The sequence below is a fragment of the Mchenga conophoros genome, linkage group LG12 (genome assembly GCF_057382185.1).
Source record: "Mchenga conophoros isolate Kocher_MC1m ecotype Shallow Benthic linkage group LG12, M_conophoros_male_GT1.1, whole genome shotgun sequence".
NCBI classification, from domain to species: Eukaryota; Metazoa; Chordata; class Actinopteri; order Cichliformes; family Cichlidae; genus Mchenga; species Mchenga conophoros.
In genome coordinates this window covers 13,792,788-13,817,718 of record NC_140537.1, presented here as the reverse complement: position 1 = coordinate 13,817,718, position 24,931 = coordinate 13,792,788, and the positions used below count along the sequence as shown (strand labels likewise).

Genomic DNA, 24,931 nt, shown 5'->3' with positions numbered 1-24,931 from the left:
ACAAACACACAAATATGGCTTCCTGCTTAAACATAAGGATTGTTTTAAGTTAGTGTGGCAGCAGATACGAGAGCGTCAATATCCTGAATTGCTTTGGATGTCCTTTGAAGAGCTTCAGCAACATAGTTGTCATTTAATGGCTCACAAGTGACGTCTGCAGGTCTTTCCTCCTCATCTGCATGTGCTTTTCCACTTCTCAGCACGTGACTGTTCTCCAGCAGAACTGGGCAAAGGATGTTAAAGAGCACACAGAGAAACCCTCAATACAGACATCAATGTTCATGTCAGCATCCCGTTGTATCTTGATCTTAGCACTGAAGGATACAGGTGAATCGCTTTATCTTCTCAAGCTCTGCAGCAACGAGCTCTGATCTAAAATGAACAGGAGGTCAAATGAACAGTACACACAAACTGTTAACACCTTTAATTTTATAACAAAATATCAACAGAGTGACCAGAAAAACACAACTTACAAACTGCCTGCTTCCTCTGTCACACTCATGCGTTGCTCAGCAGGCACAGAAATGGACACCATTTCTTCAAACGCTGCTGGTTTACAAAAATATCCATCCTGCAAACAGAAAGAGATTCAGTAACTGGCAGTGCACAAGCTTAAATGGTGTAAGTGTAGGTATCCACAGGTGTAACAGGAGGTACTACTACTTCGAGCTCTTGCAAGCAGCTGGGTAAGGCTGGACACTTCAGTGACTTCAAGGCCTGGTTGTAGCAAGCCAGGATCCTGTAAAACAGTTATGCGATGGGTGAAGACCGGAAAAAATTAAAAGTCCTTTAACTCACCAGACTGCGATGAAGAGGGGGCAGCTTACCTGCTTGCACGACTCACAATAGAGCAAACAGAGTAGGCCTGTCCAAGCACATCAGGTGGAAGGTTGTTTAAATGGTAGGTTACCTCTTTGACCTGTGGTAAAGATGGGCTAAATTTGTAAGATGTTTTTTAAATGTATTGGTTAATCTCTTATTATAAAATTTAAAGTTTACCCGCCCTGACTGGAGTTCAGTTTTGTGATGCGTAAAATAAGAGTTAAGGTTGCGGTTAGAGCGGATGACTGATCCATCCCCTGGGGAAACCTCAACAGCTGAGACAGATCCACTCAGTATCCTACACAGCAGACATGAAGGTAAACACACTATTCTGGTGTAGATTTATGGACCATCTCCCACACTCTATACTGTACAACAATGATTTTTTTATCATGAGTATGAAAATTGAAGATATCAGAGAACCTTTGGTGTTAGACTGAATCAACAGGAAGGATGCTTCTGCTCTGATTTATTGTTTTGCTTTCAGGCAACTGATGAGGCACAGAAGACTTGAAAAATGACAGCTATAAGTTGTCAGGACTATTTTTAATAAATAAATACATTCAAGCACTTTTCTGGTATTTTCAAAGTGAATCTTCAAGCCTTTAATAATAATAATAATAATAATAATAATAATGGATTGCATTTATATAGCGCTTTTAGGGGACCCTCAAAGCGCTGTACAATTCCACTATTCGTTCACTCTCACATTCATACACTGGTGAAGGCAGCTACAGTTGTAGCCACAGCTGCCCTGGGGCAGACTGACAGAGGTGAGGCTGCCATATTGTGCCATCGGCCCCTCTGGCCAACACCAGTAGGCGGTAGGTGAAGTGTCTTGCCCAAAGACACAACGACCAAGACTGATAAGACGAACACCCAACTCTTGAGCCACGATCGCCCACAGCACCTTAAAGTTGTGAAATAAATAATAAATGTTCGTCACTCTCCTGGAAGAGATTGCAAAAACAAGATACCACTCAAAAAAAAAGAAAAAAGAAAAACTAAAGAGAGCTCTTATCTTGGATTTTTTTGACCTGTTGCCCTCAAGTCGACATTTTGATTAACAAATTACCTCTCCTTCACTTCAGATTTGGTGCTAAATGCTTAAAAGCCTACTATACCAAACCTACTATAGTACAGAAGATGTTTTGGTATTATCTAGGTAACATCACATTAGGGCTGGGCCATATCGTACCGTTCACGGTAATACCGGTATAATGTTGGGCAACGATAAGAAAATGAAATATCGCGATAGAATATGGGTAAAACGCGCATGCGCAGTGCCTTTGTTTTCATACGCACATGGCAGAAAAAGCATGGCGGCAACGGAGAATAAGAAGGGCGAAAGCGGATCGTTGAATGAAACAGATGAACCAGAATTGGCTGCTGCAACTTCAGTGGTGTGGAACTGGTTAAGCTTTCATCCCTCAGATACACAATAAAGCACTATTTTTGGTAGAGCATGCTAGCGGGCCGTCGTTATTACCGTGTTTTTTTTGGAAAATACGGCACACTTGAAATCAATCCTTTGATTTTTCTAAAAATCAACAGTGTCCCTTATCATCCCGTGTGCCTTATGTATGAATTCTGGTTGTGTTTACTGACCTTGAAATGATTTTATGTGGTACACAGCGCTCGAAAATCTGTCAAATATTTCACTTTGCTAAGCTACAAACCTGCACCGCTTGATGGATTGTCGGAGCATTACCGCTACCGTAGGCAGGAGCCTCACGGGGTGATAAGTACTGTGCTTCAACATAATATTACGGTATTGAGTGTATAACCTCTTTTTAAGTTTTGTGGATATTACACATGGTTATGCTGAGGATATGTCAACCAATTTCCACTGGAAATGCCTTTTGGTTAAACTGTCAGCAAGGAATTTGCATTTCGACTGTTAAATTTATATATAACAACTGTGCTTTGCCTGCACCAGTGTGTGAGCGTGAATGAATAGTGGAATTGTAAAGCGCTTTGGGTGCCTAGAAAAGCACTATATAAATACAATCCATTGTTAGTGTCAGTTATATCGTAATCGCAAATTTTCAAATGTATATCTTGATAAATATTTTTGATCATATCGCCCTGCTCTACATCACATGATATGAAAAGTGATGTCAAAGTGATCTATTTATACCATTGGAGCCTCACACACTCAGCTGTAGACCAGACGCTAGTTAGGTTTGCGAGGATTAGTGCTCAGGCCTCAGAGCAAAGATTCTGAGCTAACAACATAAATATTAGTGACATTAGAATGGCCCATAAGCTGTCAAACACAATAACAACAGAGTTTCTCTCTGGTTAATCCAGTCTAACATCAACCATCATTCAGAGCTTTTTTTTTTAACAGTGGCCTTAAGAGATCAAACACATTGCCACTTAAGAAAACACCAATGAAAATAAACATTCTACAAAAGTTAAGTTAGTTAGTTAAGTCTTCTTAACTTGCAGTGCGTTTGACCTTTCAGGGCCACCGTAATTTATGCCCTGAAGACCTGCACAGTTACCTGTAAGTGACTCCCTGACACCACACTACCTTTACCATCTCAGTCGGAAGGTCTGTGTGTTCTTCTTTGGCCAGGGGATCTTTAACCTTCCACCTTAAATACACAAGTACGGAAGCTTAAATCAGCCACTGAACAATATTGAAATGGTTTACAAAATGCTTGTTTTTAAATCTACAAACCTGTGCCGATGAGGCGTTGGACACGTGAGAGGCAGCGCCTGAGGAACACGGGACCTTCTGTCTTCACAGGATATGTCCAATTTGTTTATTGTCTTGTCTGATTGGTTCGAACTGCTAGCTCCTCTATCCGCTACATCTTTAGCTTTAGAGAAACGAGCTCCCCAGTGATGGCGAGCCACGGAAAGAGGGTAGGCCCATTTGGGAGCAACTGCACAGCATGAATGATGCTGGACCACTGTGGTGGACTGGTACACCTGTTCAGGCTGGAAAGAGAAGAAAAATCAATCATCCTATCAGACTTTAGATACATTGGCATTATTATTATTAGAAGGAAGTACTACCTTTTGGTGCCCATCGCTGATCATCTGAGGAGAACAAGACCTCGGTCTGGTCAGCATTGTCCTCATGTTTCTTCTTCCGTGCCGGACCACTTCGGTGTGATCACTGGTATTATCGGGTATTGGACTGCTCGCTTGCTCTTGTCTGCCGTAGCTATCATCTCTGCTCACTTGCTGCACACTGCGGTGCTGATTACGAGCAGAACTGAGGCTGCACATGAACTCCACTGTGAATTCTTCACCGGAGGATGACAGCACCAACACTGCATGTCCCTCCTCTGACCTGACGATGGTCTCGCCTCCAAGTCCGAATTCAGCCAGAGAGGCTGACACCTCTGGCCAATGTACAGCTGAATCAATGCTGAAAAAAGGCTGTATGAGGAAGTGCAGAACATACAAAGAGAGAGTAATTACACTGCCCATAGTCTAAGGGAGTAACACAGTGACTAGCAACCAGTTCTTTATACCTTTTTGTTCTCAGCAGAGATAAGTTCATGTGGCAGATATGGTTGACGGGCATACTTATTTCTAAATGCCAGTGCAGCCAACATCAGCTTCTGTAATAAAAACAAGTGACGTAATCACGTTGAAGAAAGTCAGATGAAGGCAACACGAGAGGCACAAAAGCAATACAGTTGTTTTTATAGAAAACCTCATACGTAGTGCCGATACCTTGTATGTGCTGATGGTGAACCTGGTCCTCTGTCGGACTTTCTCAGCGGGCTGCAGTGGATGTCGGCGGGAGTCTGAGGCTTTCACCAGCAGGAATTCAGAACCGCACGGCGACAGCTGTAACCGCGCTCCGTTCCTATACCGGATATCTACCGACTCATCCTCGTACATGATCATCAACACGGCACTCTCGTCGGTTTCCATCGTAAAAAGGAGCCCGTTGCTGCGACCGCGCCTATAATCAAAACATTATGACGTTGTTACGTCATCAGGTGGAGACGCTTACTATTGGCGCGCATATCGTGTGAGACCGGAAGTGTCTTTTCTAAAAGTAAATAAATAAACCCACATTATTATTATTATTATTATTATTATTATTATTATTATTATTATTATTATTATTATTATTATTATTACTATTATTATATAAAAAACACATCTAAAATAAATTGACCAGAATTACCGAATTATGCATGACACTGATATTTATATTAAACCCGGTTATGTGGAAGTGGAACAACTGGGCCGCACTTTGAGCCAGAGATATCTAAAGGTGATTTTTTTTCTTTTTTTTTCAAAAACCATTTTAATATGTGTGGTAATGGGGGGAAAACACCAGTACTCTTTTAATGTCAATATGAATGACATTTATTAATGTATTCTTAGATCATAAGATCCTTAGAGAACAAGTGGAGAGCCTGAATGCGACCAAAAATGAGCTGGGTGTGGATGACGACACACTGCAGCAATGGGTGGCCGATGTGTAGAAATGGGCTGAAGGTGAGTCTCAATATAATGCACTCATGTATAACAATAGGACCCACCATGGCCTCATTAAAGAACTTAAGGTAGAATTAAGATCTTTCTGACAGTGTCAACAAACAATGAAAAATAAGCCTTGTAAAAGCAGAATTTATGGTAGAGTTGTTGCGTTTCATCAAATTGGATAGAACCTGGGTTGAAATGATGTTGTACTAGTTGGTTTTATAAACCTGAACACCAACATACTTGTTATCTAATGATAATGCAGCACATGAAGGCTACAGATGTCTTATAATGAATGTCATCAAGTCAGTGATTACAGAGTCCACTGTAGTTTGGTGACTGTTACTCATCCTGTATTCTGATTAATATTCCTCTCACTTAGAAAGTGATCAAACTGATGGCAGCCTTGGAGCGTTGCAGGCACGAATAGAGGAGCTTGTCGTCATCATCAGAGTGCGAACACAAAGTCTTTACAGACAAAATGGTACGTCCCAGTTTCTTTGAAATGGACCGTTTGATACTTAGTTTGTACAGCTACTTTGTAAACAGAATAAAATCAGCTCCAGGTTTGTTTGAGCTGGATGTGATTTGTTCTAGCAAACAAATTGATGAGTGTAGATTAAAATGTAACTATATACATTATGTGAAGGTGTGAATTTTTTATGATTATTTACAGATGGCAACAAGAGGCGACACAGAATTCGCAAGGTCATCTTAGTTGAGAAGAAACGCTTGGCGGCGGCTGCTGCTGATGACTACAACAAGCTCGCTGAACCAACAAAGCAAATCGTATCCAGTGATGCCCTCATGCAGACCGACATTTGGCCCTGGCAGAGCACAAGTGAACGTGAGCTCTTGATTTCTAAATATCCTTTTTAAACAAACTCCCAGTATCTGAGCAGTAGTTGAATGTTTTGTTCTTGAATCATAATATGCTACTATGTTTTCCCATCTGATATTGTTAAACCGTAGCTGCTGCTGACCTCCGGACAAAGAGAAAGGTCTTTGAGAAGGTGATGGCTGTGAGGCGCCTGAGAGAGGAGGAGATGATCCTTTGCAGGGAGATGCGGCATCACTGGAAAGTGTTGCGAATGTGATCTGTGGTGTTGGGGACAATCTCCTCAGACTGTAAGCACATCTTTTATTTATTAATTTTTTGATGAATCGATTGAAAATAAGAGCAGATGCTAAAGTCTTACTAGATCTTTTACCTATATCTAGATTGCTAGCTAACACTGCCTTCTCCCTTTAAAAAAAAAAGTTTAATGACAGGATCCTAATTCCTTGTGTTTATGAGGTGAGGGTTTTTTTGTTTGTTTGTTTGTTTTTTGCTTTACTCATATTTATTTGTTTTGTTCTTTTTACAGCCTCCTTTGTTGGCATGTCGGAGGATGCACAGAAGGGACTCTGTAGCCTGGTTTTAAAAAAAAAAGAAAGAAGTGAACTGAAAGCTGAAATGCTCAAAGTAAAGGACGTGTACAAGAGAATCCTCAGCCACCAACCACTCCTGGAAATGGACTCGGAGGAGGAGGAAGACATTCCAGACGATGCCACTGAGAGTGATTTGAGCACTTTTGATGAAGACTGATTGTGTCATCATTGATGTTATGTTTGGTAAAATAAAAAGTTAATCACATCTCTGTTTAATGTGATTTTTCAACAGACATTTTACATTTTGAGAAGAAAAATGGAATTTCCTTGGTGCAGTTGTTTACCCTGAATCATTCTTTCCCATCTAATTTAATGACTAGTGTACATGTTCAGATATGATAACACAATTTAATTTATGGGATGCTTTCTGGGCTGCTCAAATTATCACAAAATTTAAAAGCACCAGGCAGCACACTCACAAGTGCATTTTTTTGTTCAGTGTTTTGTCGAAGAAATCAACAAGTACAATTGAGATGTTTGCTGTAGTGGTGTTTGTTAAGAAGCATGCCAGCACACTGGTGAACTGACTGTCCCAGAATGCACCCGAGCCAGTGACTCGCCCCAGAGCAAATGAAATTGCTTATCTAGAAAGACAACCGTCATCAAAGAAGTAAAAGAGTAGGAAACGAATGGTAAGGGAAGGTACTGTGGGGTAGGAAAGAAAGGCCAGAGCTGTGCAAAATGACCTCCAGCAGGCCACAAATGTGCACGTCTGCTCAAACGGTCAGAAACTGACTCCATGAGGGTGTTATGAGGGCCCGACGTCCACAGGTGGGGGTTGTGCTTACAGCCCAACACTATGCCGGATGTTTGGCATTTGCCAGAGAACACAAAGATTGGCAACTTTGCTCCTCATGGATGAAGGCAGGTTCACACTGAGCACTTGTGACAGAGTCTGGAGACGCCGTGGAGAACCTTCTGCTGCCTGCAACATCCTCCAGCATGAGTTTGGCAGTGGGTCAGTTTTGGTGTGGGGTGGCATTTCTTTGGGGAGCTGCACAGCCCTCCATGTGTTCGGCAGAGGTAGCCTGACTGCCATTAGGTACTGAGATGAGATCCTCAGACCCCTTGTGAGACCATATGCTGGTGCGGTTGGCCCCGGTTTCCTCCTAATGCACGACAATCCTAGACCTCATGTGGCTGGAGTGTGTCAGCAGTTCCTGCAAGACGAAGGCATTGATGCTGTGGACTGGCCCGCCCATTCCCCAGACCTGAATCCAATTGAGGACATCTGGGACATCATGTCTCGCTCCATCCACCAACTGCACCACAAACTGTCCAGGAGTGGGCAGATGCTTTAGTCCTGGAGTCTGGGAGGAGATCCATCAGGAGAGCATCTGCCACTTCATCAGGAGCATGCCCAGGTGTTGTAGGGAGGTCATACAGGCATATGGAGGCCACACAGACTAGTGAGCCCCATTTTGACATGTTTTAAGGACACTACATAAAACCAGATTAATGATTCTGTATTGCACTGATCAAGGAACCAACCAAATAGGAGCTAAAGGAATCCTCTTGACATTACTTCACTCAGTAAGTTTATGTTATGTTTAATGTGCATTTTCTTCATCAGTTTAGAACATAACATGTTAGCGCTCCCTGGTCCTTTTTGGAGACAGATCCTGAGACAGCAGGCAACTATGGAGAACTCGTGTCAGCTGTGGTAATTAAGGAATACTTTGATTTAATATTGAATTCATGACAACTATCCTCAGGCACATATTCCTGGATATATATAATGACATAAGTAAACTCCCATTTTAGAAACATTGCCTTCTTTGATCTGACTTATTGCCTCAGACTTTGGCCCCGTGTCCCCAAAACGACAGAAAATCCATGACACAGAGTAAGAGGCCTTTATCATGTTATAAGTGAGAGAGTTTGGTGTAACAGTGGTTGAACATGGCAAATCAATCCACAACATTTTGCCAGATAGCTTCATCCCAAAAAAGATAAACATTCTTCAAAAACAAAAGTTTGTGAATATTTCCAGTATTGCCAGGCCTAAACCAACCTGTTAAACTTATCAAATTATTGTCATAGATACGAACCTATTGATTGAAACAGAATCATTGAATCATCATCCAAGATCACTGTTACTGTTCAGATTATTTTATCTCTTATTTTCCTCTAGAATGTTTTGAAAATCAGCATTTGATCACCAGACTTTTTAAAAGTTTATTTTGATCCTATTGTTTACGTGTGTAATTGCATTTGTATTGAAATTATGACAGGAAAACCCTCAATCAAATTGTATCTTTGATATCTAATAATAATATTAACAATAATGTTACATATGTAATATGTACACAATAATAATGTGCAAACAAACAAGAAAAATAACAAAAAATGTCAATTTTTTTCTAATACCCTGTGTATATATATATATAAAAACCACATATGACCACAACTCCAAATGTGCAATTGTCACTGCATCTAAACATGACATATTACAAAAAGGTAGAAACATAATATGCAATATGTTCTGAAGCTGGTACTGGTGCAGTTAACTTTGCTTTAGGCTCCCATACACAGTAGGTGTTACTTACTATACGTGCAGTGCAGTATTACTTTAACTTGTAATATGTTATAATAAGCAAGTCACTTCTATATTTATGAGGATGTAGACAATAATGTTGGCTGATATGTAAAACTATGAGATATCGAGTGCAGGGAAGATATTGATCGATCAGATTCATGAATGTGTTAGGTACTTAAGCCACAATTAGAGAGTGAAACAGAGACTGACACTGGTTGAAATGTATAGTAAATATTTTATTTTGAACTTTTATGCTGAACTACAAACTGTGAACTGTGCGATCTCTGCGACCTGTGGTGCCTGGTTTACTGTGTGTAAAACTGCGCAGGTTCCCATGTGTCATCCCACACTTTGCCACTGTCAGGAGAAAAACATAACAAAAAACAACGACAAGCACACACAAAATAGGATAATTTAGGTTGTGACATATGACAATTTTTTAGGATGAAATATCTTCTATATTCATGTCATGCTTTATACACCTTCATTGTAATATAAATCAAGTCAGAGAGTAATAATATATGTAGTAGATGTCAAGCAGGACCACAGCAGCAGCCACGATCCATCGGAACCTGCTGGATGAGAGAGCACAGAAACTCCAGGGAAGAAGTCTAGTTAGTAACATGCATGAACTGCATTACTGAGACATGTATGTTTACAGATGGTGAGGGAGAGGGGGAGAGTTTTCAGTAAAAGGAGACGTGACTGCATCTTCAACCAATACTGAGCCTGCATAACCCTGAAAGAGACAGACAGAGAGGGGGGGGGACACTAACCCCCAGCAGTCTGGTCCTATTACAGCATAACTAAGGGCTGAGCTGAACCAGCCCTAACTATAAGCTCTATAAAGAAGTAAAGTCTTATGCCTACTCTTAAAAGTGTTGACCATGTCCACCTCCAAAACTCATAATGGACTTTGGAGGTGGACAGCTATCAAGCTCCTCACAGAAGAGGAGCTCGATAGCTAAAAGCTCCCAATTTACTTTAGTCCAAATACATGAATTCAAATTGAGGTGATAACTATTTATCAACAATATGAATGTCTGTTCCCGTCCAACAAAGTTGTTACTACATACCATGTTGAGCAGGGTTTCCACTTGACTTTAACTTCTTCTTTTTCCTAAAAAACATGATAAACAAACAATTAATTAAGAAAGACATGCAAGTTGCATACAAAAAGGAGCTTATAAACATTTGTGTACTATTGAATGGCTCAATATATTATACAATTAGTTTACAAAAACATAAGAACCACTACAATGCTTGTACTGCCAGCATCGAGTGCATGTCAGCAAAGCAACACTGCTTACATTGTGGCTCACAAGCAAAACTAACTGAAGCAGATGTTACTGAATGGGAAGGAGCACCTCCACATCAATCACTCCTTCTGAGCATGATGTCAGGAGGACTTTAAAGAACGTAAACATCAGGAAGGCAGCACGACCAGGTCGTATCAGGTGGTATGTTCTTATTTAATGTCCTATTTGGAGCGAAATACAGACTCAGTGGCTGAATTAGTGTAGATTCATCAAATACAAAAGCTTATAGATAGTCAGTCAGGCACAGTTCAAATCCGGGAAGTCCAAAGACGCAAACAAATCTGCACAACAGCAGGCTAAATTACTTACATTTACAACTCTCCTGTCTACTATCTCTTCATATATTCATATGTTTCGTACATTTACAGTACCATAACATCTAACCTTTCCTTGTCCTTTTGTTTTGTTTGGGACATCCGAGGTGTACACCGTAGAAATTGAGGGAGATGCAGGATGTGGAGATGGAGAGGAGGATGCAGGAGGAAGCAGAGACGAAGAGGAGGATGCAGGAGGAAGCAGAGATGGAGAGGACAGAGAGGAAGATGCAGGAGGAAGCAGAGATGAAGAGGAGGATGCAGGAGGAAGCAGAGATGGAGAGGAAGATGCAGGAGGAAGCAGAGATGGAGAGGAGGATGCAGGAGGAAGCAGAGACGGAGAGGAGGATGCAGGAGGAAGCAGAGACGGAGAGGAGGATGCAGGAGAAAGCAGAGATGGAGAGGAGGATGCAGGAGGAAGCAGAGATGGAGAGGAGGATGCAGGAGAAAGCAGAGATGAAGAGGAGGATGCAGGAGGAAGCAGAGATGAAGAGGAGGATGCAGGAGAAAGCAGAGATGAAGAGAAGGATGCAGGAGGAAGCAGAGACGAAGAGGAGGATGCAGGAGGAAGCAGAGATGAAGAGGAGGATGCAGGAGGCTGAGAGAGGGAAGAGGAGGATGCAGGAGAAAGCAGAGACGGAGAGGAGGATGCAGGAGGAAGCAGAGATGAAGAGGAGGATGCAGGAGAAAGCAGAGATGAAGAGGAGGATGCAGGAGGAAGCAGAGATGAAGAGGAGGATGCAGGAGGAAGCAGAGATGAAGAGGAGGATGCAGGAGGAAGCAGAGATGGAGAGGACAGAGAGGAAGATGCAGGAGGAAGCAGAGATGGAGAGGAAGATGCAGGAGGAAGCAGAGATGGAGAGGAGGATGCAGGAGGAAGCAGAGACGGAGAGGAGGAAGCAGAGACGAAGAGAAGGATGCAGGAGGAAGCAGAGACGGAGAGGAGGATGCAGGAGGAAGCAGAGACGAAGAGGAGGATGCAGGAGAAAGCAGAGATGGAGAGGAGGATGCAGGAGAAAGCAGAGATGAAGAGGAGGATGCAGGAGGAAGCAGAGATGGAGAGGAGGATGCAGGAGAAAGCAGAGATGAAGAGGAGGATGCAGGAGAAAGCAGAGATGAAGAGGAGGATGCAGGAGGAAGCAGAGACGGAGAGGAGGATGCAGGAGGAAGCAGAGATGAAGAGGAGGATGCAGGAGGAAGCAGAGATGGAGAGGAGGATACAGGAGAAAGCAGAGATGAAGAGGAGGATGCAGGAGGAAGCAGAGACGGAGAGGAGGATGCAGGAGGAAGCAGAGATGAAGAGGAGGATGCAGGAGGCTGACAGAGGGAAGATGTTGGTACAGGCTCTAAATGAAGAATAAATTCCTCATTTAGAGCCTCTGGGTCTGGGACTGGTCCAGCATCGACACTGTCAGCAGAGGATGATCCAGCTGCTGGTGTAGAACTTTTAGCAGGAGGTGAAGCTTGTAATTCTGCAAAATTTTAAATATTAAATATTCATTAAAATGGGTTGAAAAAATGTACAGTACACATAAACACATAAGTAGTGATTTGCATGTTTTCAGTTAAGTTTTTACTAAAGTTACAACTTGTGAATATTGGCATCAAATATGTCATCTCACACACTCACTGACTCAAATCATTCAGTACAAGTGCCCTCTAGGGTAGTGTGACATCTGTAGTGCTTTTCTACATTGTACATTAATAAATTAATGAGTGTGACTATAAATCCAGATAGCTAATGACTTTTTTCCTCTGATGACACTACTTTCCTGACTTTGTAGTGCATAACATTTGACACTTCAAGCTAGTACTGTGACTTAGTTTTGTACAATGGTGATGCTAACTACCTCAGGGAGGTAATCAGGTAACCTCTTAAGAAGTATATAAGTTATTTAAGAATCTTGGTGTTCATATTGGTAACATTATAACATTTGTTATACTAGAAAGTCTCGAAGAGAATTATCAGGTCTGGTTTTCGTGAAGATTTTTAAAATTACATTTGTATATACATGAGTGTGAAAGACCATACTATACACACACACACATACAAAATTGTTCAGGTGGGTAACACCAGAGGTTCAGTATGGCTAGCTTTGGTGATGTGAACGCCACATGGGGAGGTAATAAGGCATATATAACACTATTTTATGTTAGCAACAGGACATGTAGGGCAGCTGTCACCTCACAGCAAGAAGGTTACTGGTCTGAACCTTGGCTGAATAATAGAATAGAATAGAACAGAACAGAATAGAGTAGAATAGAATAGAATAGCTGGTGACTGTTAACTATCCTCATCCTCACCATCTTGTTTGTCTCTGTGTACCCCGTGGTGATCTGCCTTCTTATCTAGGGTGTACCATGAGTATCACCCAAAGACAGCTAGGATAGGCTACCTGATAAGGACACCTGGTTACAGATAATGGACAAAGCATAGTGTGATGATGTTATTCTGATGTGAATAACGTTTTTATTTATGCTCTTTTATAAATTAATATTTTATGTGTATATACATGTCTTGTTAGTTTCTTACTTCATGATATACAAGAAAACATTGACAACTGTGATCAATAAAGAATTGTCTAACAGACCAACCACTTATTAGATCAGAACTTTTAAACTTACTGACAACTGGGCTGAATTAACCATCCTGCTCGCATTTCTGTTGTTTTTAACAGAGGCAGCCCAGTTACTGTTTTTAAACTGTTCTTGTTTTTTTTCAATCACTCCTTTACGTTCAGGCTGCCCAGGCATCCACTGCATGTCTTCCTGTTGCAGGTGTTTGGAGCCTGACAGGAAGGGCATGGTTTGGTTTTTGGCTTTGTCATTTCTGCAAATGAAAATGGAACATGTAGGGATCATTTCAGGTCTGTTTTGGTTAAATGATTACAAAAATAATTTATGACCAAAGAAATAACTTATATTACGAGGCAGTATTACACCATATTTAGAAAAAAAAATCAATTACGAGATTAAAGTCATTAATATTGAGTTAATTACGTCAATAGGGTTAAAAAAACTGAATTGATTACAGAAAAGATACATTGCTAAAATAGAGCAGTACTAACATTAGCTGGGTGGCCAAGCAAGTGTCTTACACATGAGAATACATCACCAAAAATAAAATTAAATAAACTTTTGCAGAAGTAGTTCTCTTGGTACACAGACTGCTCTGTGAAAACATTTCAAGTTTAATATCAGTTTAACATGCAAATTACCCACAGTTTATCACAACTTACTTAGCTAGGATCTGCCTCGTGTCGAGTCGAAAAATTCGCTGCAGGACCGTGAGTTGAAAGATACATTTACTACGACTCCCAAGATGCATTGCAGTAAGAACCATCCAATCGCCTTGCTTAAGATCTGTTGACATGTCGCTAAAGGCGCGCTGTAGATAAATATTGCAATTTGTAAAAAAAATAAATAAAAAAAATAACATTTGCAATTTGTAATTACATAATTAAACACTGGGCCAGTTTATTTTCGTATTATCGCTGGTTATTATTTTAGAGTAAATAAAGGAATAACGGGTAGCACCAAGCTGTTGTTATCTTCATTTCCATAGCAACGGCGGTTGAGTATTATGGGTAGTGTGCAGTTACGGGATTAGTGACAGTGCGCCGTCTGCATTAATTGGTCTGATTGGTTGGAGCCGAGCGCATCCAAAACTATGGAGCCCCGCAGGGGACATGGGAGAAAAAAAAATTAAGACGGACTTTTGCGAGATCTCGCAAAAGCTCCGTATAAATAGAATTACAAGAGCATATGTATATAAAAAAAAAATAACAGTCATTATTGAAGTATCTGTTTATGGTTCAAAGAGTGGCAACCTGAGAAGAATTAGAAGGGGCACACTTGTGGAATGATGATGAATTAAAACTTAAATTAATATTTGTTTGTCTGTTTCAGAGCAAAGATAGGATTATCACTGTCTGCGAATCAGTCTATCTTATCTTCTAAAATTATTATCTTCATTTGTGTTTGTTTTGGCGAAATTTGATTATAAAGTGCCTACATATTTTTGTTCATTTTTGTGGACAATTTCTGCAAGTTAATCCTGATGCTTTTCTCATCCTGGCTGGGGATTTCAATCATGCAGACTTAAAGTGCGTGTTTCCAAAAATACAACAACACATAGACTTTCCAACAAGGGGAAATAACACACTGGACTTTGTTTACACCACCCAGAGAGGAGCTTACAAAGCTTTTTCCCCTCCCCCACCTCGGCGCCTCAGACCACATCACTGTCATGCTAATGCCTGCTTACAGACCGCTCGTTAAAGCCACCAAACCGGTTCGTAAGCAGATACAAGTGTGGCCAGAAGGGTCTTCAGAGGCTTTACAGGACTGCTTTAACACCACAGACTGGAACATGTTTAAGCAGGCTGCCACCTACAACAACACCACTGACCTCCAGGAGTACGCAGAGACTGTTACAGCCTACATCAACAAGTGCATTGAGGATGTAACAGTCACGAAAACCATAACTGTCCGGGCCAATCAAAAACCATGGATGACAGGAGAGGTCTACAGGCTGCTGAAAGCTCGGAATGTTGCCTTCAGAGATGGAGACGAGGCAAGCCTGAGGACAGCTAGGGCCAACCTTTCCCGTGGCATCAGAGAGGCTAAGAGACAGTACTCCAGGAAAATATCCCATCACTTCAAAGACAGCAGAGACTCACGGAGCCTGTGGCGGGGCATTCAGACCATCACAGATTACAAGCCCCCACCACAGACTTGTGACAGTACTATCCCCCTGCTGAACGAGCTGAACACTTTCTTTGCTCGCTTTGAAGTCCGAAACAGCACCACTGCACAGAAGACCCCACCCCCTCCTGGTGACCAGGTGATGACTCTGTCCCCGGACAGCGTGAGGAGATCCCTCAGCAGGATCAATGCACGTAAAGCTCCGGGTCCTGACAACATTCCTGGTCGTGCACTGAGAGACTGTGCAGTGGAACTCACTGATGTCTTCACAGACATCTTCAACATATCACTCATCCAGGCTGTCGTCCCCACATGTTTTAAAGCCACCACAATCATTCCGGTTCCAAAAAAGTCATCTCCCTCCTGCTTTAATGACTACCGTCCTGTTGCACTTACTCCCATCCTGATGAAGTGCTTCGAACGACTAGTCATGCAGCACATCAAGACTGTCCTGCCCCCCTCCCTGGACCCCTTCCAGTTTGCGTATCGGCCCAATCGCTCAACCGATGATGCCATCTCCACTGCACTCCACTCAGCACTCACACACCTGGACAAAAAAGATTCATATGTTCGAATGCTGTTCATAGACTTCAGTTCAGCATTCAACACTATAATCCCCCAACAGCTCACTCAAAAACTGGTCCAGCTGGGGCTCAACACCTCACTGTGCAACTGGCTGTTGGATTTCCTCACCGGAAGACCTCAAGCAGTACGGGTCGGCAGTAATACATCCAGCACCATCATTTTAAACACGGGGGCCCCGCAGGGATGTGTGCTGAGCCCCCTCCTCTTCACTCTGCTGACCCATGACTGCACTCCATCACACAGCTCCAACCTCTTCATCAAGTTTGCGGACGACACAACGGTGGTGGGTCTCATTAGCAACAGGGATGAGACCGACTACAGAAGTGAGGTGAGACGCCTGGCCACGTGGTGTGCTGACAACAATCTCTCTCTGAATGTGGAGAAGACGAAGGAGATTGTTGTGGACTTCAGGAGAATGCACACCCAACATGCTCCTCTGACCATTGACGGAGCGTCTGTGGAGAGAGTGAGCAGCACCAAGTTCTTGGGTGTGCACATCACAGAGGATCTCTCCTGGACGTACAACACCACAGCACTGGCCAAGAAATCACAGCAGCGTCTCTTCTTTCTCCGCAAACTAAGAAGAGCAGGAGCTCCAGCCCCCATCATGTACTCTTTCTACAGAGGCACCATTGAGAGCATCCTGTCGAGCTGCATCACTGTGTGGTTTGGAGCCTGCAATGCGTCCTGCCATAGAACCCTCCAACGCATAGTGAGAGCTGCAGAGAGGATCATTGGTGTCTCTCTCCCCTCCCTCCAGGACATTTACAGCACCCGTCTCACTAAAAAAGCCCTTTGCATAGCGGCTGATCCCACGCACCCAATGCAAAGCTTCTTCAAGCTGCTGCCGTCAGGGAGGAGACTGCGGAGTCTCCAGGCCAGGACCAGCAGACTGAAGGACAGCTTCATCCATCAGGCTGTCAGGAAGCTAAACTCCCTCCCGATTCTGCCCCCCTCTCCCCTCTTCTCCACCACGGTCTCACTGAACTCTGTCACACACACACACACACACTCACTCTCTGACGCACTCACTGGCCTGCTCCAGTCACTTTGTGGAGCATTGGACTGCTTAAGCATTGGACCTCATAAGACTTTGTTGTTACACTATCTCTTACCGTACACTACTAAATCTCCATTTGCACTATTTGCCTATTTTGCACCACTATGCCTTCTTACTTGAATATTGTATATTGTATATTGCATAGCTTTTTTTGTTATACGTAAAATTGTATTGTATTTATTTAAATTTTTACTTTTTAATTATTTTATTTGCATTTTTCTAATCACTAGGGTTTGAGAGTAACGCAATTTCTATTCTGTGTATGTCCTGTACATGTGGCAGAATTGACAAATAAAGTTGACTTGACTTGACTTGACTTGACTTGACTTAACAGTAGGTGGCACTAATGCGTCGCCTGGCTGCAATAAGACCACAGAAGCAGCAGTACAGCGGCGGTGGACTCGGGAGTTGGTTTCATCACATTACGTTCAGAGAAGATACTTTATCTAAATAAGCGACGCTACGCATTGCAATGGTTACACTGACAGTCTCTTTTGTCTTGGTAGACACGCCGGAGTTGCAATGAAGGTATTTTTTTCTTTACATAACCTTTGTTCCAATTATCTGTCTGATTAGATTTTCGCTAGCACCAAACGGCTAACGCAAGCTTCAGGTCGCTGACGTTTCTGGGCTTGTGCTGGCTAAATACTCAAAACGGCCGGACAAACAGCCACTCTGGCACCTGTCACTCAACACTGATTTGACGTTAAGATTATTTAGTTACATTAGGTTTCCAGGTGAATATTGGTCTAGCTTTTTTTCTGCTTTTTTGTGACATTAGGTACCTTAAGTGCTTTTACTGTTGACATTTACTTTATCTATTCACATCTTGTGCTTTATGAACAGCTCGTACAAACCCCTTCTAGTAGTTTCATGTATTATAATCATGTATAATATGCACATATATGTGACCTTGTGGTGCTTGTGGTAACCGTGTATAAATTATACTGATGGGCCTTTGTGGCTGACATATTGTCAGTAAGAACAAGATGTTCTTCAGGATTCAACGTGAAGACACTAAATACTGAAGTAAAGGTGTTTTGTAAATGTCAGGCAGGGGCCTCTTCCATGTGGGCTTCATGCTGTGGTCTGCTGAATGAAGTCATGGGTACTGGGGCCGTCAGAGGCCAGCAGCCAGGGTTCGGGGCCGGTGCTGGACCCTTCAGATTTGCCCCCAGTGCGGGATATTCCACGTACCCGCCCACCAGCTCAGGGAGTCCCAGTCTTGTATGCAAGGCCTGTGGTCAGGCCTTCTCAGTCTTCAGGAGGAAGGTAGGTGCCTGGGTGTTCTGTCTAATACAAACATATTACCTGGTCTGATAAGGAGGAAACATCTTAAATGAATTATTTAGACAGAAGTACTGTGGGCATGGAGAGTGTGCGTGCTTAGCTCATTTTCTCATGTGCATTTTTAATGGGTGTTCATTTTTTTTTTTTTTTTTTTTTTTTTTTTGAAGAAAAAAGCATGTAATTATAAAGGTTTAAACGAATTCAAATAGTTAAAAAGAGGCTAACTGGTTTTCTAGAGTGCTGACATGATGAATATTTATTTGTCCTGGGACAAAAAGGCACAAGTTGGGAGGCAGATGGACCAACATGCTAGTGCTCTAATATCTTCATGCTCAGGCTCTCACTCTGTCTGAACCCTCTGCACACCACCATGCCGGTCTAATCCCATATCTTGCATTTATTACTCTTTGATGTTTGTCACATGAAAGAAAGCACCTCCTGTCTCTGTCTGCATGGGAAGAGCAGATGTGAGTGATAGAAATGCAATAAAGCTCTGGTGACATTCAGTGATTTATTAAATGGTTTTGGTATTTTTCCTGTTTTGACTGTAATAGCAATATTTATTATAAAATATATGTGCATATAAGGAGGAGAATGAGACGGGTTACATTTTTGTCTGTGACGTCTTCCTGCGATGAGATACCTTGCAGTAGCACATGGCGGAAGGTGTGCATAAATCACTAATTCCCTCATTTCCATCACCTTGTTTATCTTCCTCAGTATATTTGCTGCGACTGCAAGAAGAGCTTCTGCTCTCTGTGCTCCGTGCTTCAGGAGAATTTACGCATTTGTGCCACGTGTCATTTGCTGAAGGCGACGGCCTTTCAGCGGCCGCGGCTCATGCGTCTCAGAGTGAAGGACCTGCGTCAGTACTTGCTGCTGCGTAACATCCCCACCGACACCTGCAGGGAGAAGGAAGATCTGGTGGACTTGGTTCTCTGTCATCAAGGAATCGAGGAAGAGGAGGACCCCGACATGACCAGCCTTCAGTCGCGTTCCCTGTACACTCCAACCCCTTCTACCACACAGTCTGCCTCCGAGCTGTCTGCGTTCGCTGCCTCTCAGGAGGAAGCGCTCAGCAGGAGCGATAGCTCTGACACCAACCAGGTCAGAACCAGGTTAAACACATGTATGCAAATAACATACTCTCCAGACCTCTACAGATATTTATGTAGTAATACTTTTCTGTTGGTGCAACGCATACATTTCTAAGAAATTCACGTGAGTGTTTTCCAGAAAATGAGTCGGTTAGAGTTCACTGCTCATCCTTTCAGCTAAATTTGCACACCAACTAAATAAAAACAAATCAGGACTCTAGAAAGCAATAAAAGAAAGCAAATAAGCTAGAAGAGAGCCCAACCTCAAGCAGCCAGGAGCCACTATAAATACTTGTACCAGGCCTGATTATAGAGCAGTAAGCTTGTCTTTGAATGGAACGTACCAGGCATTGTTGTTTCCAGTGTATCAATGGGCTGGCTGAGGTCTGTCTAATCCTAATCTTCTGTTGGCGGCATGCTTCTTGTGTGCAGTGCATACGATGTTTGTTGTTGCCTTTCAGGATTTGGGAGACGGTACATCAGTGTCTCTTCTCAACTTGGATCCCAGTGAAGACACTCCTGAGGTCTTTCTATTTATTTTCCTTTTAATAAAAGTGAATTCATGCATTATTGCTGATAAAACTGTGGTGCAAGTATTAGAGAGCAGTGTGATGAATGCTTAGATGCTTTTGGGTGACTTGGGTTGAAAATCAATGAAAAGAATTTTATTCATCTAAGATCCCAGAAACAGTTCTGCTTACTTGGAGATATGAAAACTCAGTTATGCGTTCATGTTTGCAGACAGTTTAAAAAACAAACAAATAAATTATAATGATTAACAAGAAGCAGAATATGATGAAAAAAGAGTATTGTGTGCATAATATTTCATTTAGTGGTGTTTCCTGTCCTGTAGGTTAGTCCTCAGACTCGACGTTGGGCCAGAGCATCCCTCTCAGACATCTCCAGTTTACGGGATATTGAGGGCCTGTCTGTCAGGCAGCTGAAAGAGATACTGGCCAGGAATTTTGTCAACTATTCAGGGTGCTGTGAGAAGTGGGAGCTGGTGGAGCGTGTCAGCAGACTTTACAGGGAGACTGAAGAGAACAGGAAATCATGTGGGTATTAACTTTCTTACTGTGTTTAAATCCTGTGGGGGGAGGGGGGGCTGTCAGCTCTAAAGCAGTCCTGTTTTTTTAATTTCCTATAGAAATCATCTATAGTATATGAAATGTTTGTAATAGTTAAGATCTTTTGCACATAAACGTGGTCTTATCTTCATCTAAATAACAATCACAGACAAATGTGACTAAACTAATAAAACACAAACACTCATTTTGTCGCATCTTTATTAAAGACTCTGAATAGATACTCACAGTCCAGGCTGGAAGAGTTTATTAACCTCTGTGCTAATTACTTCTCTAAAAAGTCCAGTGTTCAGGTAATAGAGGATAGAGGTTACCTTTCAGGTTAGTAACCAGTCCTTGCATGTCTTTATTAAGTCTGCTGTTCTCAAGAACAAAAAGCGACTGGTGTGGTGCGAAGCATTAAGCAGCCTGCTCAGTCTCTCAGAAGGCTGAAATCTTTGGTCATGTGTAAATTTTGAGAAAAATCACTGAACAATAGGATACGATTAACGTAAACTACTACAGATCTTCTGGATATCCTAAAAGTTGTAGGACATTATTGTAGGATATGTTCAGCCAACAAAAGTTTAAGTGAACACAGCGGTATGTTTGGAGTGAAGAAAAGTCCTTCACACCTATCTGTGAAGCGCGGTCAGTGCACAGTGTAAAAGGTGGGCGTAGCTACCGTGATGTCATCTGTTTGTTTCTGATGTTGTGTTTTGAAGTCTTGAGATTTGTATTTTCATCGTTGCAATCTTTTTTTTTTTTTTTTTTTTTTTTCATTTGAAAAAGAAATAAATACAAACTGATTTGATGAGGGTGGCTAGGCTAACAGTGAAAGTGCTTACTTATTAGCTAACAACTTGTCAATCACAAGCCGGCAGCACGACATCCATAATCCTGTTTTTTGGAATGTAGTATAACCAAGATTTACAAACTAAAGCTAATTTCTTATTCGGTATAATCCAAAATAAGTCACTGAGGCCCTGTCCTACAGACATCTAGAGGACCAGAAGTCTTTTTTTACAGCCATTGCTGTGAATAGGAGAAAATCAGAAGTCCTGACCTTAATTTAACTGAGATGACCTAAAGAAGAATCAAGATATTTTAGAATTACTGATGAACTGAAACCATTATGTAGGCGGCTTGAATCTAAATTCCTCCTGACAGTTGTGCAAGTCTCGAGCAGCTATAGGAAATGTTTAAAAAAGCTGTGGTTGCTTACAAAAACAGACTGTACCATTTAATAAACTGTAGAGTTAACCTTCTCCAGCCTGTACTGTGAGCCAGTAATAAAGATAATAAAGACAGTAGAAGTAGAGCTGTGTTTATAATTAATATCAGACCGCATTTTATCAGCAAGTTAAACATAGAAATCCAGCTAACTTCAAAGAGTTTACAAACCTTTTCAACTGCATCATGTTGTGTGGTCGAATGAAGTGTGTCAGTACATTTCATTTATTTCTCTTGCAGTGGAAAATGTGAGCAGCACTGTAACCACAGGTAAGTTTTCACCCAACTTCTGTGTGCAGTGTCCTAGATGTCATTGTTGGAACTACATCCTGTTTTTAACCACTGAAACTAAATATCTCTGCTTCCTCTGACAATATTATTTACTGCGAGTGCTATTGATAACTCACACAGGTAGGGTCATTTGAACGAGTTTTTCGTTTAGACTCCTGTTGATATGTCTCGCGCTTGCTTTACTCCTCCCTCATAAAGTGATGACCTTCCCCCCTCCCATCTGCAATGGTGCCATTGGAGGTAAGGCTTATACCTTGTGGTCACATGTTCCATCTATGAACCCATCTGCACCGCACCAGTGTTCGTTGTGAACCTGTTCTCATTTTCCATTCGACCCATTTCTTTGAAACATTTCCATACGTGGTTCTTCCTGTGAGGGGATATTGATGTTGCATTGAGGATGAAAGTTGAATGTTCATTTATCCCACTTAAGAAAATTGAAGATTGATTTTCATGGTGGATCAATCTCCTTCATCTATTCGCGTGTGTGTGTGTGTGTGTGTGTGTGTGTGTGTGTGGAATATGTGAAGTAATTATATTGAAAACTGGAGTATGTCAGCCCTGTGTGTTCACTCTGAGCTTGCTTCTAGAGATCAAAATTGTGTGGTTGACATAGTAACATCTTGACACTTAGAAACTGCAGGGGTTGTTATTTTGCAGGCGATTGTGGGCATGACCTACCTCGATCAGACAAGGGTGCTTTGTGAAGCTTTTGAGTATTCCAGTGCTCTCTTACCCTTTACTCATTGTGTGGTTATATCACTCTCTTTTCTCGCAGATGGGGAGAACTGTCCACTGACGATTCACGACGACAACCTCTGCAGGATCTGCATGGACGCTACGATCGACTGCGTCCTCCTGGAGTGTGGACACATGGTCACTTGCACCAAGTGCGGCAAGAGGATGAATGAATGCCCGATCTGCAGGCAGTACGTCGTGAGAGCTGTGCACGTCTTCAAATCCTAATGCACCTCTGCAGCACCACTGCACCTGCTTCAGACTGAGACTGTACCTTAACCTCAACAATGCAGCTCGTAACCTTCAAATCCCCAAAAGACTCAGTCTGTGGATGTTTGTATTCCCTGAGGTCTCACTTTATTTGCACAGTGAAATCTAAGAAATGTCTTTCTGAAGAATTTTGACTATTCGCTTTCACGAGTGGGCAGAGCGTAGGAACGTACCCTCCAGCAAGTCATTCCTCAAGTTAACATATCTTCCATATCTGTGTTTATTCTCAAATGTCTTAAATGTATTTCTTACAGTTTTTCAAAGCAAAGAATGTGCGGCACGAGCCGCGTGCAGTCTTGTTAAACAACGCTTCACCCTCAGATCTGCCTGTAAACTGTAGCTGGTTCTCTACTCTGCTGGGCATTCCTGAGAGCACCTCACTTAACAACTGCTGCAAGTGACTACATATCTTCATGAGGGCGAGGGCACATGCTGAAGCTCAACATAGGAGAGTGTGAACTAGGTGCCAAATAATGCGTCATGCCCTTATGCTTCTCACCTTTTTTTTTTCTTTTTTTTTCTCCCCCCTTCCTTCAGCTGTGAGGGTTAGTGTTGGATTGTTGATTCCTCAGCATGTTTGACCAGAAAGCACTTTTCTTCACAACTGTGTTGATCCACTACTCGCAAGCGACCTAATAGTAGCTGAGTTAATGCGTGCTTATCTTTGAGCTGCTTGAGTTCAAAGCCGCTGTGATTTTTCAGATGGAGTTGACATATAATTGTTCTGTTCACTTATTTTGTTACATAGCTACTTGTATGCATTACACATTTTAAATGATCACAACGTCTGTCGTTACAGCAATAGCTAACCTCCGCTGTCACCTCTTGATTTGTCTCTTTAGTGGAGACAAAGTACGAAAACCGGTGCTAACTCATCCCACCACCTTCCCCAACCACCTCCCGCGGAACTGTTTTTTTTGTTTTGTTTTTATTTGTCGTGTATTGTTGAGAATGGAATGAAGTGTCTTAACGAGTTGATTTTTCTCATGTAGGAGTAATGTATTGAACTAACTATTCAAAGATATAGCTATGAGTTTACTGACACCTGTGATATAGGAAGTAAATAGAAGTTAATGACTTGATGTATATTTGCATATATGGATCCATATGAGATATGTATATATCTATTTTTTTTTTAATTATTTGATTGAAGTGGCCCAGGGATTGGGTTCAGTTTATATTTAGAGGTTTACATTTTTCCTGTCAGGTGATTTAAAATGTTTTTAATCTGCATTAATTTGCTTGAACCAGAGCATGACACTGCTTTACACCAGATAGGTCATATCCTACTCCTTAGATTGCCCCTACCCCTGAAACAAATTCTCTGCTTTTATTTTCCCACAAAACCCTGCTCTTTCACAAGCTTTTCGCTCTGTACTGTAACCCACAAAGTCAAAATTGCTGCTATTACAGTAAAGATGTCCGCTACAGTCATACACAGTAGCGGATCAGGTTGCACTTTTTTCCTTTTACAGAGGGTTTAATTGTGTGCTAGGTTTGGTCTTTGTATTTGGGAATGTTGAACTTTTTATTTTGGTAATTAAAATTTCAATTGAAATCTGCATGTGTCTTTTACTGTCCTGGCTAATGATTACTGAGGAAGTGATCATGTCACAGCCTTTTAAGTTCCAAACACAAAATTGTTCAAGACAAGGCCTGGGTGGTGATGAGAGGTTTGTTTTAGAACACACTTCTTACTTCATTCTC

At 41.9% G+C, this 24,931-nt stretch overlaps 3 protein-coding genes and 1 long non-coding RNA gene across 7 annotated transcripts; 2 read left to right on the top strand and 2 right to left on the bottom strand.

The window, feature by feature from the left end:
• On the bottom strand, nt 1–4,725 carry lg12h5orf34 (linkage group 12 C5orf34 homolog). 2 transcript variants are annotated; one of them, XM_085293098.1, is made up of 11 exons: nt 4,522–4,725; nt 4,317–4,406; nt 3,853–4,221; nt 3,512–3,774; nt 3,333–3,425; nt 1,000–1,120; nt 828–919; nt 664–739; nt 474–571; nt 326–372; nt 1–223 (listed from the first exon to the last, which is right to left on the bottom strand). In XM_085293098.1, exons 1-11 carry the CDS (start codon nt 4,723–4,725, stop codon nt 45–47), a joined length of 1,632 nt encoding a protein of 543 aa, XP_085149224.1. In that variant the 3' UTR covers nt 1–44. The 2 variants fall into 2 exon arrangements, with proteins under 2 accessions (XP_085149224.1, XP_085149225.1); XM_085293099.1 differs by having other exon boundaries at nt 4,317–4,403; nt 4,522–4,718.
• Nucleotides 4,726–6,028: 1,303 nt separating this feature from the next.
• Nucleotides 6,029–6,922, top strand: LOC146562245 (uncharacterized). The gene is made up of 3 exons (XR_014894536.1): nt 6,029–6,133; nt 6,259–6,414; nt 6,654–6,922. It is a non-coding gene; the product is annotated as an uncharacterized LOC146562245 (long non-coding RNA).
• Nucleotides 6,923–9,508: 2,586 nt separating this feature from the next.
• On the bottom strand, nt 9,509–13,694 carry LOC146562244 (uncharacterized). The gene is made up of 4 exons (XM_085295224.1): nt 13,625–13,694; nt 10,960–12,254; nt 10,333–10,376; nt 9,509–9,613 (listed from the first exon to the last, which is right to left on the bottom strand). Exons 1-4 carry the CDS (start codon nt 13,692–13,694, stop codon nt 9,562–9,564), a joined length of 1,461 nt encoding a protein of 486 aa, XP_085151350.1. The 3' UTR covers nt 9,509–9,561.
• Nucleotides 13,695–17,613: 3,919 nt separating this feature from the next.
• Nucleotides 17,614–24,786, top strand: rnf34a (ring finger protein 34a). 3 transcript variants are annotated; one of them, XM_085293849.1, is made up of 8 exons: nt 17,614–17,769; nt 18,295–18,513; nt 19,252–19,638; nt 20,090–20,152; nt 20,482–20,683; nt 22,166–22,195; nt 22,415–22,456; nt 22,995–24,786. In XM_085293849.1, the coding sequence occupies exons 1-8, from the start codon at nt 17,764–17,766 to the stop codon at nt 23,180–23,182; spliced, it is 1,137 nt and encodes a 378-aa protein (XP_085149975.1). In that variant the 5' UTR covers nt 17,614–17,763; the 3' UTR covers nt 23,183–24,786. The 3 variants fall into 3 exon arrangements, with proteins under 3 accessions (XP_085149975.1, XP_085149976.1, XP_085149977.1); XM_085293850.1 differs by lacking the exon at nt 22,415–22,456; XM_085293851.1 differs by lacking the exons at nt 22,166–22,195; nt 22,415–22,456.
• Nucleotides 24,787–24,931: the final 145 nt, after the last annotated feature.